This window comes from Pinus tabuliformis, chromosome 9, assembly GCF_031772625.1.
Source record: "Pinus tabuliformis cultivar Carrire ecotype Pingquan chromosome 9, CPIR1, whole genome shotgun sequence".
NCBI lineage: Eukaryota > Viridiplantae > Streptophyta > Pinopsida > Pinales > Pinaceae > Pinus > Pinus tabuliformis.
This window is the reverse complement of record NC_142307.1, coordinates 1,399,502,490-1,399,520,259: the sequence shown is the minus strand read 5'-3', so window position 1 is coordinate 1,399,520,259 and position 17,770 is coordinate 1,399,502,490. Positions and strand designations below refer to the sequence as shown.

Genomic DNA, 17,770 nt, shown 5'->3' with positions numbered 1-17,770 from the left:
TCATATAAACATGTAAACAAAAATATAAATGTAAATGTAAACATTTAACATGTAATGTTTAACATTTAATATTTTTAATCTAATGTTCGCCAAGAAATCAATCTAATTATTATTATGTATAAAAACAATATAAATTTAAAATATAAAGAGATTTATGAACACCAAAAAAATAGGTGTGGTAAATAAATAAATAAATATAAATAAACTAAAGGTATGGTAAATAAATAAAACCTCTTTTCATACTTACTCCAAATGAATGTTAAATAAATAAAAATGTAAATAATATGGTAAATAAATAAAACCTCTTTTTATACTTACTCCAAATGTATGGTAAATAAATAAAAATATAAATAAACTAGATGTATAATAAATAAATAAATCTTGGTTTTATATTTAGTCCATAAGCTTCTTTATATTTACGTAGACTAAAAAAAGAAGTTTTATTTAGGTGAAGCCTATAGGCCAAAATACCATTTTAGTACCATGGGCGAAATACCATATTTATAAAAGATGTATGGTAAATTACAAAGTGGATCCATTTAACAAATTTGTGTGGACAACTTTCTTTCTTCTGGTAGAGTATTTGGATTTTGCTCTATGTGTGTGCATAGTTCTTTCCAAAGGAAATTTATTTGTGTAATTGGAAAATGAAATAAGACACTCAATGTGTTTAGTGTAATATAGATATAAACAAAACATCTAAAGAAAAGTAATTGCACAATAATTGAGTCCAAGAAAACGAGGTTTTCCACAAACCAATTAAACCTTTCACCCTTTTCGTCTTATTTGCTTATATCAAACATTTGTGCAGGGTTTCAACCAATTAATTTCATTGAGTATATATCTACAAATCAGTGATTTTGGGATCAAATCCCACAAACCAATTCTATACCTGCTCTTCAAATTCCTTCAAGCTTTTGAAAACAAAACTAATGAATTATCAATATAATTTTACCATAATAAAAAAACAATTAGAAGGCGTTTAGCCAGCTCAAAATACTCATCAGTTAGGTTTAAACTAACATTTCTTTTAGAGAAATTCAACAATTCTAATTTAATAATCCTATCGGCCTTTCTTTATACTTTTGGGACTTGCTAGTACAAATCATAGAACTTTAAATTTCCAAAAACATGGTTACCCACCAAACAAAATGTTAGAAGATTAACGAACCTCTCCCATCACCCCGCTTTCACCGAACGTCAATAACACCATAAATTGAGTAATGGAAAAGGAAATATACACCCTTTATAAAGCAGGAGCCGAAAAGACAAACTACGAACAAAATCCCTGTCCAAATAACAAGAAAAATGGCAGAGTCACAGGGGGCGTCGACACATTACAAACCTTACAGGCAGAAGCAGACTCTGGCAGGCCACACCGGAGCGGTCTCGTGCGTGAAATTCTCGAAGGACGGGCGTCTCCTGGGCAGCGCTTCCCTAGACAAAACAATATGCATATGGTCGGCCTTTGCTTCTTCTACTACCTCTGCATTCAAGCGGGAGCTCCGGGGCCACAGCGAGGGCGTCTCCGACTTCGCGTGGTCGTCCGACGCCCGCTATATCTGCTCGGCTTCTGACGACAAGAGCCTCCGCATCTGGGACGTCCACACGGGCGATTGCGTTAAGACCCTCAAGGGCCACACCAGCATGGTCTTCTGCGTCAACTTCAATCCCCAGTCCAATCTCATCGTCTCCGGCTCCTTCGACGAAACCCTCAGGATTTGGGACGTCAAGACCGGGAAATGCCAAAAGATCATACCTGCGCACACCGATCCCATCACGGCTGTTCATTTCAACCGTGACGGATCACTCATCGTCTCCAGCAGCCGTGATGGCTCCTGCAAGATCTGGGATTCTGCAACTGGGGCTTGTTTGAAGACCCTCATTGACGACAAAACTCCTGCTGTTTCCTTCGTCGAATTTTCTCCCAATGGGAAATTCATTCTGGCTGCCACCCTGGATGACACATTGGTAACCTTCGTTCTCTTTATTCTGCCTTCAAATTCATTTTCGAGACACTCAATTCGTTTTAATTTCTCTGGTCATTGCTGGTGGTTCTTTTGGAAAATTTCTCTTCCCCCGAACGTTACTTTTACTATTCTGAAAATATTACAATGCAATGTATCCTTTCTCTTACGGGCCTAATTCGGGAATATTACAATGCAATGTATCCCTCTCCTAGTTTCCTTTTCCTTTTCCCAATCCAAAGATATTACAATGCAATGTATCCTTTTCCGAAATGCATAGTTCGAGAAACTTACAATACAATGTATCCCTTTCCTAGAGGCAAAATTTGGGCCATATCGCCCCCAAGGGATTTGGAATTTGGTAGGTTATAAAACACACCTACTTTGCCATAACCCGGTTCAAGGGATTTAAGCTTTCGAAGGGTGTAAAGCACAGCTGCATTACTATCTTTTATTTTTCTTTAACCATAACTGGGTTCATTTATACTAATAAAAACTACAGCTGATACTGCAGCGAGATTACATCACAGCGCTGTTCCACAAGTTTTCAAACCACTATCTAAACTGTCCAATAAAGGCCTACTGCAATCCCAAAGCAAAGTTTGGCGTTATGCATAAACAAAACCACCCAATACCTCTTTACAATTTATTTTCTATAATATTAGCCTAAAGTTAACTTCTTATAACCCTGAAAAACATGATAATTAGCAAAAAACAGTCCAGAAAAAGGCCCACTGCAATCCCAAAGCTATGTTGGGTGTTTCCCTTAAACAAAACTATCCCATGCTTATTTACACTTTATATTCTATAATATGAGCCTAAGTTTTTATAACCCTGGAAAGCATGATATTTAGCAAAAGGCATAATCACTGGTTGCTTGTGTTGCCTGTACTTGGATTGGGGCTCTGCTTTACAATTTTCATGTCTTTGTGTTAAATTGGCAACTAGGGACAAACTCCACGCGGGTCATCTTATTTATGGCAGCTGATATTTTTCTTGGATCCCTCTCATCGAGAGGTGTAGGATTGATCTAAAGATCATCCGATTCCGATAAGTATTCATGGAGATATGAATTTATTTGTGTTATAAGACAATTCGCCAAGGTCGGCCAACAACCAAATAAACCCCACATGTGTTCAATGTTTTAGTATAAAAGGAGATGACTTGAGAGTCATTTTTCACACACATTTCTATTTTGGTTTCTCTCCACTTGTCTTGGGTTTTAGTGGAAGGGAAATCTAGGAGTGGAAGACATTTGTTGATGGTCAAACTGAGGCCGTCAACAAATGTCTGGAAAGCTACCTTAGGTGTTTCACTTCAGAAAAGCAACATCTATGGGTATAGTGGTTGCCTCTAGCTGAATGGTGGTATAACACCAACTATCATGCCACCACCAAAGTGACTCCCTATGAAGCAGTTTATGGTCAACTCCCTCCTTCCCCTACTTCTTATATCAAGGGGTGCTCCAAGGTACAAGCAGTGGATCAACTCCTACAAAACTGCACAACCATGCTCGCCCATCTTAGAGAGAATCTTCATCAAGCTCAAAACCACATGAAGCAACAGGTAGATCAGCATCGCTTAGAGCGCCAATTTCAAGAAGGGGATCAGGTATTTTTGAGGTTGCAACCATATAAGCAAACTTCACTCAAAGACAAGGGTTGTCATAAACTATCTCCAAAATTCTACGGACCATATCAAGTACTTCAGCGCATTGGAGAAGTGGCCTACAAGCTAGCTTTGCCACCCACTGCAAAAATCCATCCAGTTTTCCATGTCTCATGCCTCAAGAAAGTGATTGGGAACAATTGTAGAATTCAAACCAGTCTACCTAAATTGGATGAAGAAGGGTCAATCTGGCTCCAACCTGAACAGGTCCTAGACACACGAGAACGGCACCTGCGTGGCCGCATGATCAAGGAAGTCCTCGTCAAGTGGAAAGACACCTCTCCGGAAGATGCAACCTGGGAACTAGCCACTATTCTTCAACAGTTTCCGCAGCTTCACCCTTGAGGACAAGGCTATTCTTAAGGGGGAGGGCATGTTAGGGTGCCACCCTAACCCCCTTATTCATGTAGTAGGATCGAGTCATAGTTATAGTTAAGTAAGGAGTCAATAAAGCCCATATTAATAATTGTAAGTGGTTAACCCGCAATTAATGACGGGACCACAGTTAGTTGCAAATGGGCCATGGTATTAATAAGAACCATGGTATTGATCCATGGTATTGCATGTATGAGTCATATATAAAGGATAGAGACTCCCTTCGAGGAGCATCGTGTCTTATTTTATAATCGAGCTCTGCTCTATTGGAGGTTGCCCCCTCGAAGAGGCAAGTGAACATTGCTTTCTGAATAATAAAATACTTGCTGTTGTTTTTCACTATTCTATGTTATGGGTATATTTCTTCGCATATTTTGTATTCCGGTATCGTCTTGCAGGTTAAGAGCATAACAAATACTCATGGGCAGAAAACCATCATGCCCAAAACCATGTGCAAAACCCATGCACAAAACCATAGGTAGGTCCACCTGCCTAATATAGGGTCCAATTTTTTTCCTCGGGCGTTGCCCCGAACCCCATATAGGGGGGATACCGCCCCCCTGAAATCCCCCAACAGGGGGGGGGGCACTTGTTACCTCCCTACAGCACCCAGTTCAACGAATAGGGGGGATTATCGCCCCCCCCGTGACCCCCCCCCCCCCCCCCCCCCCTCCCAGCGCGTGCGACTAATCGTGGAAAGAATACAACACACACCCAACAAAAATATCATAGGTATTCCTGCTTCATCACAAAGTCTGATTTTTTTAGGAAAAGTGCCACTGGATGTGGTCCATTTGAAAGACTATGGTATTCAAAGGAATTGTGCCATTATCCTGAATTTAAGACTGCAAGGTGGTGCCCCAGGAGCGAGCTTTCCACTTGGATCATCTTCGCCTGGCAAGGGTTCGCCCTCATTCAAGGATGCATTGAGAGGGAATGCTGCCACACATGACAAACAAATCCCAAATCTGACAATCCCAGGTTCGTATATTGCAGAGAAGATGGAGAAAGCCCCATATCTGTCTATAGAATTACCAAAAGTAAGTGGCCTTTTCACTATTTTGCAAGCAAAAGCTATTAGATGTTAATTTAATGGTTTATGGCCCAAAGACAAAGATTTAAATAAGTGGATCTACCTCAATTGGACCAGAGTTTGTGACCTTTATTTGTGTGCAAAATGTTTTTTTGTGGAAGGGTGACATGTCTCTTTATAACCCCATGGTTTCCTGGTTTTGATGCCAACTCAATGGTGGTTACAAAAATGCCGGTTTGGGTAAGGCTACATAATCTTCCGCTCCCCCTTTTGGCACCATTGGGTCCTAGAAGACATTGGGAACTCTTTGGGAAGGTTCTTAAAGATGGATCGAGAAAGAATGGACAAAGGTATTTTCACTTTTGCATGCATATGTGTGGAGATGGATTTAAGCAAAGACCTTCCTGATCATATACACATGACACATAAAGAATTCAAGTGGACACAATGGTTAGATTTTGAAAATACCACCTTTAAATGTCGAATTTGCCATCAAACAGGGTACTTAGAGAACACATGCAAACAAGTAAAGAAAAGGACAAAGAAAACACTGCAAAAGCAAAAAGGATGGCAATTCCGAGATCCTCCTTCTTCAGATGTAAAGGACGAAGAAATGGATGAGACCCAACAACACACATATATACAAAATCAACAAGGTTCTCAAAAAGAGGGAGAAGAGAAGCAGAAGGATCTGAACAAATAGGCAGAGATTCCCAATTACTTAGCAGTGGTTTCAATCCATGAGAACAATCAAGGCCCGGGTGGAACAAAGTGATCTCATGTTTCTGAGAGCTCAGATTTAGATAAAGAAGCCCCAAACACTTCAAGAAATAATGAGTTGGCAATTGTTTCAACTACTCCATCACTTGGGGTTTGGCAAAAAGTCCAAAAGAAAAAAGGCAAAAAAGAAAAAAACCAGTTTATCTCGCCAAATGTAATTTATTTATTTATTTTATTTTAGGTAGCCTAGCTACTATGAATGCTTAAAGCACATACACTGGTCTCCCGGGACAATATTTGAATGCACTTATGCATTTGCTCTATGCAACTTTTTATTTTTATTAATAGAAATTGTGATTTTTACTCGGAAAAAAAACATTAATGGTTCTAAATTATAATGATAAGGTTATTTGATCAATAATAACATGATTGAGGGATCATATTCTAGCCTAAAATCCATAATAACTATATATATTAAAAACTAGTGAAAGATAAAAATAAAAAAACAATCTTGTTTTTAAAGAATTAAAATAATGTAAATGTCAAATGGTTAATTATGAAAAATACATTATTTAAAATTAAATAATGATTTTAAATTGATCAATAATAACATGATTGAGGGATCATATTCTAGCCTAAAATCCATAATAACTATATATATTAAAAACTAGTGAAAGATAAAAATAAAAAAACAATCTTGTTTTTAAAGAATTAAAATAATGTAAATGTTAAATGGTTAATTATGAAAAATACATTATTTAAAATTAAATAATGATTTTAAATTTTATTTTCTTAATCTAAAATCGCTAAATATTTATTTCAAACGGCAAATAATTCATTTTGTTATAACCAATGTTGTTTATATATATATATATATATATATATATATATATATGTGTGTGTGTCAACTCCACGTTGAGCATAGATGAAATCAGACATTGCCCTCATAGTGGGTTGTAGAAAGCGCCTCTCGGTGCAATACAATAACTTTGATACCAATTGTCATGGAATTGATAATGGTGAAGAGCACAAACTGCCATAAAATAACTCTGATACCAACTACATGGAAACACAATGGACTTAGTTATTTTTTGTGACTTGTGATCACCTAAGTTGTTTTGACGCATGCGGTTGTGTGACATTGCCTTGCCTCAATCATAGTGGTTTCGCTAACCTATATCGACTACAACCAAACTACGCCCCTTCACCTAAGGTTTGCCCATGGCTTCGCCTTAGGCTACAATAGTTAGATGCCTAGTCAAGTTCAACACAACTTAGTTCATCTAATAACAAAAGTTATGTGTCGAATTGTATGCTTAAAACATCATAATACTAACACAACAAACTCACAATACCTAGCCAATTATTAGTATGCAAGAAACATAAACATTTAACAAAGGCAAAGCATCCATAGTACACAACACATATGAATGGTTGCACCCAAGTCAAGTGTCAAACACTTAGTAATATGAAGAATATTTACATGATACAAGGCGGGAGTTGCAACCCACAACATGTAACTCAATTACAGATGTACAAAGAAACCAACTCAAACAATGTTATGCTAAACTACCTTGTAAAATTGCACAATCCAAGCCTTGAAGCTTTCACGGGCCTATCCCCTACAGGTCATGTTTCACTCTTGATCCCCTAAGGTAGTGCAAGTCATTCCATTATGCTAAACCTTGAACTTGGAATAATACAAAACTCCTTGTCAGTTAGTCAATGCAAGTCATATACAATGCCCAAACCTCGAACTCGACAATCACAAAACACTTGATGACTCTTGTCTGCAATTCATTGCTCAAATGCATTGGCACTTTAAATCACCCACTTACCCATATAATCTCTCCATGCCTTACGAAGCATATTTCATTCTAAGGTAGACCCAAGTGCCATTGAACTAACTTGCTCTTCTTTAGTGACTTGTCCACCTCATTTTTCATCAAATCACCTTGTCTCAACTATGCTTGAGTGCACCTAGTTGCACCTTGGCATCCAAATCATCTCAAATTGTTCAAAGACAACTTTGTCTAGTTGCATCGGTGAACCCAACCATCCGAAGTGTTCCCAACTCATCTGAGTCTATACAATTATCCCTGGTTTGTTCGAGTCCATCTAACTATGCCTAAGTGTGCCCAAAGCACTTAGAAGATTTGTGCTTGAAGGATGTCTGCCTAGGGGTGTATGCCCAATCAGTGTGCTCCATAGTCGTGACCCAAAACAATTTACTCCCAAAGGCACCTCAATTGCCCATTGCAACCTCCAAATGTGGGTTGCCCAACTTCATCGATTCATATAAGGTCTAGGCACCCAAGTCATCAAGCCTTCTTGACACTATTTCATCTATCATGCCAAATACATGTCTACAAATGAGATTGCTTACAATAACCTTATTTGCCTCTAGTCGAGACCTTGTCCAAACTTCTTTGGTACATCCAACTTAGTGCACCTTGTCTATGCATAGGGGTACCCAACTTTTTCTATGATGTGCCTTGCAAACAGGTCAAGCTGTCCAATTCTCTAACACGTACTTTGCCAATAAACTAAGGCATATGATTATCTAAGACATGCCTTACTAATAAGCCAATACATTTCAATTAATTTGTATAAATATCATTTGTTCAAGGTGTCCATCCACACCCATCACTTACCACCTAAACGATTGTACAATATATGAGGGCCGTGCACATACTCTTAGTGCTGAAATTTATTCCACTCACTTTTACATAACACAACATTATATAATTTTTATCTTATCAATAAACAAATCATAGAACTTTAAATTTCCAAAAACATGGTTAACCACCAAAGATTAACGAACCTCTCCCATCGCCCCGCTTTCACCGAACGTCAATAACACCATAAATTGAGTAATGGAAAAGGAAATATACACCCTTTATAAAGCAGGAGCCGAAAAGATAAACTACGAACAAAATCCCTGTCCAAATAACAAGAAAAATGGCCGAGTCACAGGGGTCGTCGACACATTACAAACATTACTGGCAGAAGCAGACTCTGGCAGGCCACAGCGGAGCGGTCTCGTGCGTGAAATTCTCAAAGGACGGGCGTCTCCTGGGCAGCGCTTCCCTAGACAAAACAATATGCATATGGTCGGCCTCTGCTTCTTCTTCTAACTCTGCATTCAAGCGGGAGCTCCGCGGCCACAGCGAGGGCGTCTCCGACTTCGCGTGGTCGTCCGACGCCCGCTATATCTGCTCGGCTTCTGACGACAAGAGCCTCCGCATCTGGGACGTCCACACGGGCGATTGCGTTAAGACCCTCAAGGGCCACACCAGCATGGTCTTCTGCGTCAACTTCAATCCCCAGTCCAATCTCATCGTCTCCGGCTCCTTCGACGAAACCCTCAGGATTTGGGACGTCAAGACCGGGAAATGCCAAAGGATCATACCTGCGCACACCGATCCCATCACGGCTGTTCATTTCAACCGTGACGGATCGCTCATCGTCTCCAGCAGCCGTGATGGCTCCTGCAAGATCTGGGATTCTGCAACTGGGGCTTGTTTGAAGACCCTCATTGACGACAAAACTCCTGCTGTTTCCTTCGTCGAATTTTCTCCCAATGGGAAATTCATTCTGGCTGCCACCCTGGATGACACATTGGTAACCTTCGTTCTCTTTCTTCTGCCTTCAAATTCATTTTCGAGACACTCAATTCGTTTTAATTTCTCTGGTCATTGCTGGTGGTTCTTTTGGAAAATTTCTCTTCCCCCGAACGTTACTTTTACTATTCTGAAAATATTACAATGCAATGTATCCTTTCTCTTACGGGCCTAATTCGGGAATATTACAATGCAATGTATCCCTCTCCTAGTTTCCTTTTCCTTTTCCCAATCCAAAGATATTACAATGCAATGTATCCTTTTCCGAAATGCATAGTTCGAGAAACTTACAATACAATGTATCCCTTTCCTAGAGGCAAAATTTGGGCCATATCGCCCAAGGGATTTGGAATTTGGTAGGTTATAAAACACACCTACTTTGCCATAACCCGGTTCAAGGGATTTGAGCTTTCGAAGGGTGTAAAGCACAGCTGCATTACTATCTTTTATTTTTCTTTAACCATAACTGGGTTCGTTTATATTAATAAAAACTACAGCTGATACTGCAGCGAGATTACATCACAGTACTGTTCCACAAGTTTTCAAACCAGTATCTAAACTGTCCAATAAAGGCCTACTGCAATCCCAAAGCAAAGTTTGGCGTTATGCATAAACAAAACCACCCAATACCTCTTTACAGTTTATTTTCTATAATATTAGCCTAAAGTTAACTTCTTATAACCCTGAAAAACATGATAATTAGCAAAAAACCAGTCCAGAAAAAGGCCCACTGCAATCCCAAAGCAATGTTGGGTGTTGCCCTTAAAAAAAACGATCCAATACTTCTTTACACTTTATATTCTATAATATGAGCCTAAGTTTTTATAACCCTGGAAAGCATGATATTTAGCGAAAGGCATAATCACTGGTTGCTTGTTCCAGACCTGTACTTGGATTGGGGCCCTGCTTTACAATTTTCATGTCTTTGTGTTAAATTGGCAACTAGGGACAAACACCACATGGGTCATCTTATTTATGGCAGCTGATATTTTTCTTGGATCCCTCTCATCGAGAGGTGTAGGATTGATCTAAAAATCATCCGATTCCGATAAATATTCATGGAGATATGAATTTATTTGTGTTATAAGACAATTCGTCAAGGTCGGCCAACAACGAAATAAACCCCACAAGTGTTCAATGTTTTAGTATAAAAGGAGATGACTTGAGAGTCATTTCTCACACACATTTCTATCTTGATTTCTCTCCACTTGTCTTGGGTTTTAGTGGAAGGGAAATCTAGGAGTGGAAGCCCTAGACGTTGGAGGAAAAAAGACTAAAGGAGCTGCCCTAGCCCTAGACGCTGTCAAAGAAGAAGTCAAAAACGCTATCAAGGAAGCATGCCCTAGCGACAGTCTTGGAGGAATCTTATCACAACTAAGAGAGGCCCTAACGCTGTCCAAAAGGCAGCCCTAGATGCAATCTAAGAGAGGCCCTAATGTTGTCCAAAAGGCAGCCCTAGACGTAGTCTAAGAGCAGCCCTAAACGCTGTCCAAAATGCAGCCCTAGAAGTAGTCTAAGAGAAGCCCTAAATGCAGTCTAAAGGGCAGCCCTAAACGTAGTCTAATGGGCAGCCCTGAACACTGTCTAAAGGCAGCCCTAACACTGTCTAAAGGCATCCCTAACGCTAACCTATGGTGCCTTAGATGCAGGCCTAATACTGCTGAAAAGGTGGGCTGTAGGTGACCCTCAAAACAGGGACACCATGAGAGTTTGAGGACCCAAACATGCCCAGGACAGCAATGCTAATAATTGGGACAGCAACAAGACATGGTGTTGCAATAGCAATTGGGACTGCAGCAAGACATGGTGTTGCAATAGCAATTGGGACAACAATGACAGTGATGGGACAACAACATACTATGATGGGACAACAATGACATTGATGGGACAGCAACATACTATGATGGGACAACAATGACATTGATGGGACAACAACATACTATGATGGGACAGCAACAAAAACAATGGGACAACAGCAACAATGGCACATGGGACAACAGTGCAACATAAGGTGCAGCAGTATGATGTGTACAACATGGTCATGAGGTCCAACATTGTGATGATGGGTGCAACATGGTGCAACACGGTGAGGTGCAGCATGATGACGAGGTGCAACACAATAATAGGTGAAGGAGTCACCTTGGAGAATTAGTTGAAGCAGCATGTCTTCAATTGATCTCATGTATCATCTTCTTAGAGATGATCTATGCTCTTATCTAGATAAGTCAAAATGTTGACTTCTGTTGTAAATGTACTATCTCTCTCTCTCTCTCTGTGCTGAACTCTTGAAGAACATATAAGAAGAATTGATCAAGGGTTTACCCACATTGGGGTTTGTCCCTGGCTAGCGCCACATCTTGTGTCCTCTTGTCTTGGCTTGTCTTCTGCGATTTATGTTTATGTTCTATCTGCAGTTTACTTTAATGCTTATGTGATTGCTAATTTGGAAAAGATATTGAGCTAACTGTGAAAATTTAAATAAATTGCTCTAAGCATCGAACATACCTAAAATTCACATGGTATCGGAGTTGAGGTGAAGACAATGCCCAAGCTAGAGTGAAAGAGCAATCACCGAAGACAATTAGGAAAGGACAAAAGGATCAATGGGTTCCTCATCCCTCTTCAAATTCACCGAGGGTGAAATCGAAGCAGAGAATATTATTAGAATGGCGCAGCGGAATATGGCCTACCTAAAGATCACTTCATTGGGAAGACCAGATCTCAGGGTGGAAGGAAAGGCAGATAACTAGTTCGGCCATTATGCGAAGGAGTGTCCGAATGGCAGGGACACGTCACTTGATGATGATAACAATCATTCCAGGGACATCTTCAATGGTCAAAGGAATGACAGGTAATGCAGGTCATCAAGGAAATGGCCGACTCTTTAGAGAAAGCAAGGAACCCCAGGTATGAAGAATCAAATGTTGTTTATGATAAGATAAAGAAGCGCTATCTTATATTGGCCCTCTCCTTCAGATTCTTTGGGAATCTGGCTTATCGATTATAATGCTTCAAGGCACTTCATCAGATAGAAGGATGCTCTCCCTAATTTGGTAGAGATGGAAACAATTGTGGGATTATACTTAGAGCCGATGCCACCTATCCCGTAAAGGGTGTAGGAAATGTTACCCCTCAATTGAATGAGGGTAACCCAATTCATTTACAAAATCTATTTTATGTACCCGATTGCAAGAAGAACCTCGTGTCCATTTCGGCAATGGAAGTCAAAGGTTACAGGGTGGCATTCATTGATGGAAAGGTATGTGTTTGACAATGAAATTTTCAAAGATACTTTTTCTCACAGGTTCAGGGTTGGCAATTTGTATCAAGTTGCAGGATGGTCCATTGGGGATCATGTCAATTGACATATCTCATCTGTAGCACTGGAGGTCTACTTATTATGGGACCCTACTTGATGTGAGTCAAATTGTGACAGGGATGCCTAAATTCAAGAAGAGCATGAAGGTACATGTTCGAGATGTATTGAATGAAAATCTTACAACGGGGTCATTCCCCTCATGTAGCAGGTCCACAGATTTGGAACAACCCGAGGGGTTTGAGATTCATGATCAGGAATGTCATGTATGCAAGTGGAAGAAAGCCCTCTATGGCTTGAAGCAAAACACCCCGGGCCTAATATGAGAGGATTGATAACTGTCTGATGAAGCTGAGATTCACTAAAAGTGGAGGCGATCCAAACCATTGTTTGAAGGTTGTGGATGATAGACCTCTCATACCGGCACCATAGTAGTACTATCGATGGATGTATCGTTGTATCTACCGTACTCCCTATGCTAGGATGACCTCCATTGATGTGGAATCAGTATGAGTGGTTTGAGACACTCTCTTGTGATATTGATCTGGGATCAATGAAACTGACTTCGGGTCAGTAAGAGTGGTACGACACACTCTCCTCATATGAAACTGACTTCGGGTCAGTAGAGAATGGTATGAGACATTCTCGATCAATTCTTCTTCTTCATGGTTCAACAGAGCAGAGCAGAGCTCAACATAGAAGAGCAGAGCTCAACATAGAAGAGCAGAGTATAGTAGAGCAGAGCAGAGCCGAGTAGTGCAAGGCACTGATGGCAGAGATAGTATAGTCGGACAGATGGATCAATAGATGGAGTTCTCCCTAGTTGAGAGGGAGTGTTAAATTGGCAAGTAGGGACAAACTCCATGTGAGTCATCTTATTTATGGCAGCTGATATTTTTCTTGGATCCCTCTCATCGAGAGGTGTAGGATTGAGATCATCTGATTCTGATAAATATTCATGGAGATATGAATTTATTTATGTTATAAGAGAATTCATCAAGGTTGGCCAACAACCAAATAAACCCCACAAGTGTTCAACGTTTTAGTATAAAAGGAGATGAATTGAGAGTCATTTCTCACACACACTTCTGTCTTGATTTCTCTCCACTTGTCTTGGGTTTTAGTGGAAGGGAAATCAAGGAGTGGAAGCCCTAGACGTTGGAGGAAAGAAGACTAAGGGAGTTGCCTTAGAGGAGATGCCCTAGCCCTAGACGCTGTCAAAGAAGAAGTCAAAAATGCTGTCAAGGAAGCATTCCCTAGCTGCAGTCTTGGAGGAATCTCATCACAACTAAGAGAGGCCCTAACTTTGTCCAAAAGGCAGCCCTAGACGCAGTCTAAGGAGGCCCTAGACGCAGTCTAAGAGCAGCCCTAGACACAGTCTAAGAGCAGCCCTAAATGCTGTCCAAAATGCAGCCCTAGAAGCAGTTTAAGAGAAGCCCTAAATGCAGTCTAAAGGGCAGCCCTAAATGCAGTCTAAAGAGCAGCCCTAACGCTGTCTAAAGACAGCCCTGACGCTAATCTACAGCGCCCTAGATGCAGGCCTGATACGGCTAAAAAGGTGGGCTGTAGGTGGCCCTCAAAACAGGGATAGCATGAGAGTTTGAGGACTCAAACATGCCCAAGAGAGTAATGCTAATAATTGGGACAACAACAAGACATGGTGCTGCAATAGCAATTGGGACAGCAACAAGACATGGTGTTGCAATAGCAATTGGGACAGCAATGACAGTGATGGGACAACAACATACTATGATGGGACAACAATGACATTGATGGGACAACAACATACTATGATGGGACAACAACAAAAACAATGGGACAACAAGCTAACATGGAATGGCTATGTCACTAATAGTGGGACAACAGTATGCAACATAGGACAACAGTGGCTATCATGGTGCAACAATGGCACATGGGACAGCAGTGCAACATAAGGTGCAACAGTATGATGTGTACAACATGGTCATGAGGTCCAACATTGTGATGATGGGTGCAACATGGTGCAACACGGTGAGGTGCAGCATGATGACAAGATGCAGCACAATGATAGGTGAAGGAGTCACCTTGGAGAATCAGTTGAAGCAACATGTCTTCAACTAATCTCATGTATCATCTTTTCAGAGATGATCTATGCTCTCATTTAGATAAGTCAAAATGTTGACTTCTGTTATAAATGTATTATCTCTCTCTCTCTCTGCTGAACTATTGAAGAACATATAAGAAGAATTGATCAAGGGTTCCCCCACATTGGGGTTTGTCCCTGGCTAGCGTCACATCTTGTGTCCTTTTGTCTTGGCTTGTCTTTTACGATTTATGTTCATGTTCTATTTGCAGTTTACTTTAATGCTGATGTGATTGCTAATCTGGAAAAGATATTGAGCTAACTGTGAAAATTGAAATAAATTGCTCTAAGCATAGAACATACCTAAAATTCACACTTTGGCAAGCTGGTGCGCCATTTCTTCCTTTGGTTCTACACATGTAGAATTGACTGAAAGTCTTTGATTAGAGGCTCCAGACTGATTTCCCCTTCTAAGATTGAGGGCTGGGTTTCTTAAAAGATTGTAGTTTGCTTCCAATAACGCCAGTTGCTGTTTCAATTCCACTAGAGACAGATTAATAGCTTAATACGTGTCCTTGTATCCATAGTTAACTAGGGAATGAATTGTTGTTTAAAGGTGCCATTAAGCATAAGAAGTAGAACCCCCTTTTTTAGAGTTAATGCATGATTTGCTTATGGATATACTTCACAATTATCTTTCACATAATGTGGTAGTATATGATTTTGTTGAAGCTGCTCACCTCTTGTTTTCTTTGTGCAATCATTGATGCTAAAGGTTTGTCAATCGACATTGAGCTGCAAACCCTATGATTTATCTGTCTTATAATCTCATATCACAACCAGCGGGCAAGCATCGTAGTGTTAAATTTTCTTGAAACTCAGTAACTAAGATGAATAACTGAAAACAAGGCAACCAAATACTGAAATCAAATTTACTTTCACCAAGATACAGAGTTTCTCAACAACTTATATGCAGCAAAATAAAACCCCAGAGATAAAAAAACGCATTGCACAAATTGACACGCTGGTCTACCCAGGAAACCCAAATGGGAAAACCTGCTTTCTTTCTTGTGGTATTTTATTGATAGTTCTTGAGCAATTGGATTTATTACAAAGCAATTTGTCTTTCTGAGAACACTCTTGTTCTTGTGCTGAACTAGCTTCAACTTGCTGTGCAAACCCTGATTCTTGCTCCTTGATCTTTGAGTGCTAGCAGCCCCTATTTTCTTGTGCACTAGGTCCCTATTTCATAGCGCACACAGGCTCCTATTCTCTTGTGCAAATCTCCTATTTTCTAGTGCACAAGTCTCCTATTCTCTTGCACACAATTGCTCCTATTCTCTTGCACACAATTGCTGCTCAATTTTGCGCGCACACACACAAAAAAGATGATTCCACAATTTTGTAATGAATTATGCCTTTGTTCTTCTCTTTATAGGTAAACTTCGATCCATGCAATGAGGCCCATGTTGGTTTTTGTAGCATCGAAAGTGTTATAGTCTCAGAACTTTGTGGAGAGGCTAAAACATAGGAGTTCTCCTTAATCCATAATTCATTTCTAGAAATTCCAGCTAGAAGTGTCTCAATTAGATTATTAACTTATTTTTAAATATTTTCTAAGTCTAAACTTAGGAAAATGGGTTAATTAATCACAATTAATTGAGATAAGGTGTGAATCATCTAGAAACTCACACTGATCGATTGAGAAATAATCTTAGCCATCGATTAAGTTTTAATCTTGGTCGTTGGAGTCCCAACAGAAAATTATAAGAAGTCGATGGGTAGATGGAGAATATACACAAAAGAGATCGATTCCTTGGAGGCAATTGCCAGAAGAGTGCGAGCTTCAGAAGGGAAGTATAGATAGAGAGGGGCAGGGAGAGTGAAGTCGAAGGAGGTCTTCTAGATCCAGTGAAGTACATTGCAGAGAGGCAGAAAGAGCCATAGTGAGGCTGATATAGGGGCTGTGTAGAACCTCTAGAGGCAATTTGATTTAGTTGGAGAGAAGCTGGGTTGCAGTTCCAGAGGATGGGAAAGTGTTCTAGAAAGCCGAAGAGACAGTTTCTCAGTTAGTGGTAGATAAAATGACTTGAGGAGCAGCTGATTCAAGCAAAGCGTGGAAGGGATTGCGCAAGGGTGATGCAGGTCTGCACAAAGGCTGTTTGGATGGCTCAGTTGGAGCTGCAGTCAGAGCCTGGATTGCTTGTGGGGGTGAGGAAAATTCCTCACAATATTTTTGTCAGTAATTTCTCTGCAGGATTGCTAGTTTTCGGCATCTAGATTGTCTCAGACAATTTTACTGCTGCTTAATAATGAAAACCTTCAACTGCTGCACTGATTTTCTCGCATTGGGTTTTTTTCGGGGATATTTGTCCAAAAATAACCATGTTACTTGTGATATGTGCGTGATAGCATACTTCTCAGTTTCCAGCGCTATTATTTTTCTGCGGTTTTATTTGTGAAGGTTGCAATGTGATTTATTCGATATTTGCTGTAGCAAATAAATTGTTAAATTAAATAACAACTAGAAGTATTAATTCCAATTGATGCAATAGGATTTCAGACTTGAAATTTTCACATGGTATCAGAGCATGATTGATCAGACGGGGAAGCTTAGAAGCGAAAGCAAAAATTTGTTGTTCAGAGGGAGCAGTAGGATGAAGTACTGTAGGCTGCACAGAGCCTAAGCCAGGCAGTGCGAATTGTTGGGTAGATCGATTTTTCAGTACAAGTTGGCAAAAAAATTCAGCTTGCCAGTTGAGTGATTCCAACAAGCAGAGGGAGCAACAACAACTCAGATTTTCGCTGAGCAGATTCATTGCTTGGGTGCAAAGGGTTTTGCAATAGTTTATAGTAGCAGAATCAGTGCCGGGTGGAAGAAAAATAGCACACACGTAGGGAAAATTTCTCTCAGGGGATCTCGAGTTTTAGAGATCTAATTTTCCAATTGCAGATTGGCAGTAGCTGTGTGCAGAGTTTCTCACTCCAAGAGTGTTAAAATTGGCA

General features: G+C 40.1%; 1 protein-coding gene and 1 pseudogene across 2 annotated transcripts in view; both read left to right on the top strand.

Annotated features, from left to right (window-relative positions):
* Window positions 1-1,260: 1,260 nt before the first annotated feature.
* Window positions 1,261-2,145, top strand: LOC149153773 (COMPASS-like H3K4 histone methylase component WDR5B pseudogene; annotated as a pseudogene).
* Window positions 2,146-8,647: 6,502 nt separating this feature from the next.
* LOC149153772 (COMPASS-like H3K4 histone methylase component WDR5B) overlaps window positions 8,648-17,770 on the top strand; it is a 112,858-nt gene continuing 103,735 nt past the window's right edge. The window contains exon 1 of one of the 2 annotated variants that reach the window (XM_089439779.1): window positions 8,648-9,387. In XM_089439779.1, the coding sequence (XP_089295905.1) occupies window positions 8,725-9,387 (663 nt within the window). In that variant the 5' untranslated portion in view covers window positions 8,648-8,724. The remainder of the gene's footprint in view (window positions 9,388-17,770) is intronic. The other variant, XM_089439778.1, reaches the window with a different exon arrangement.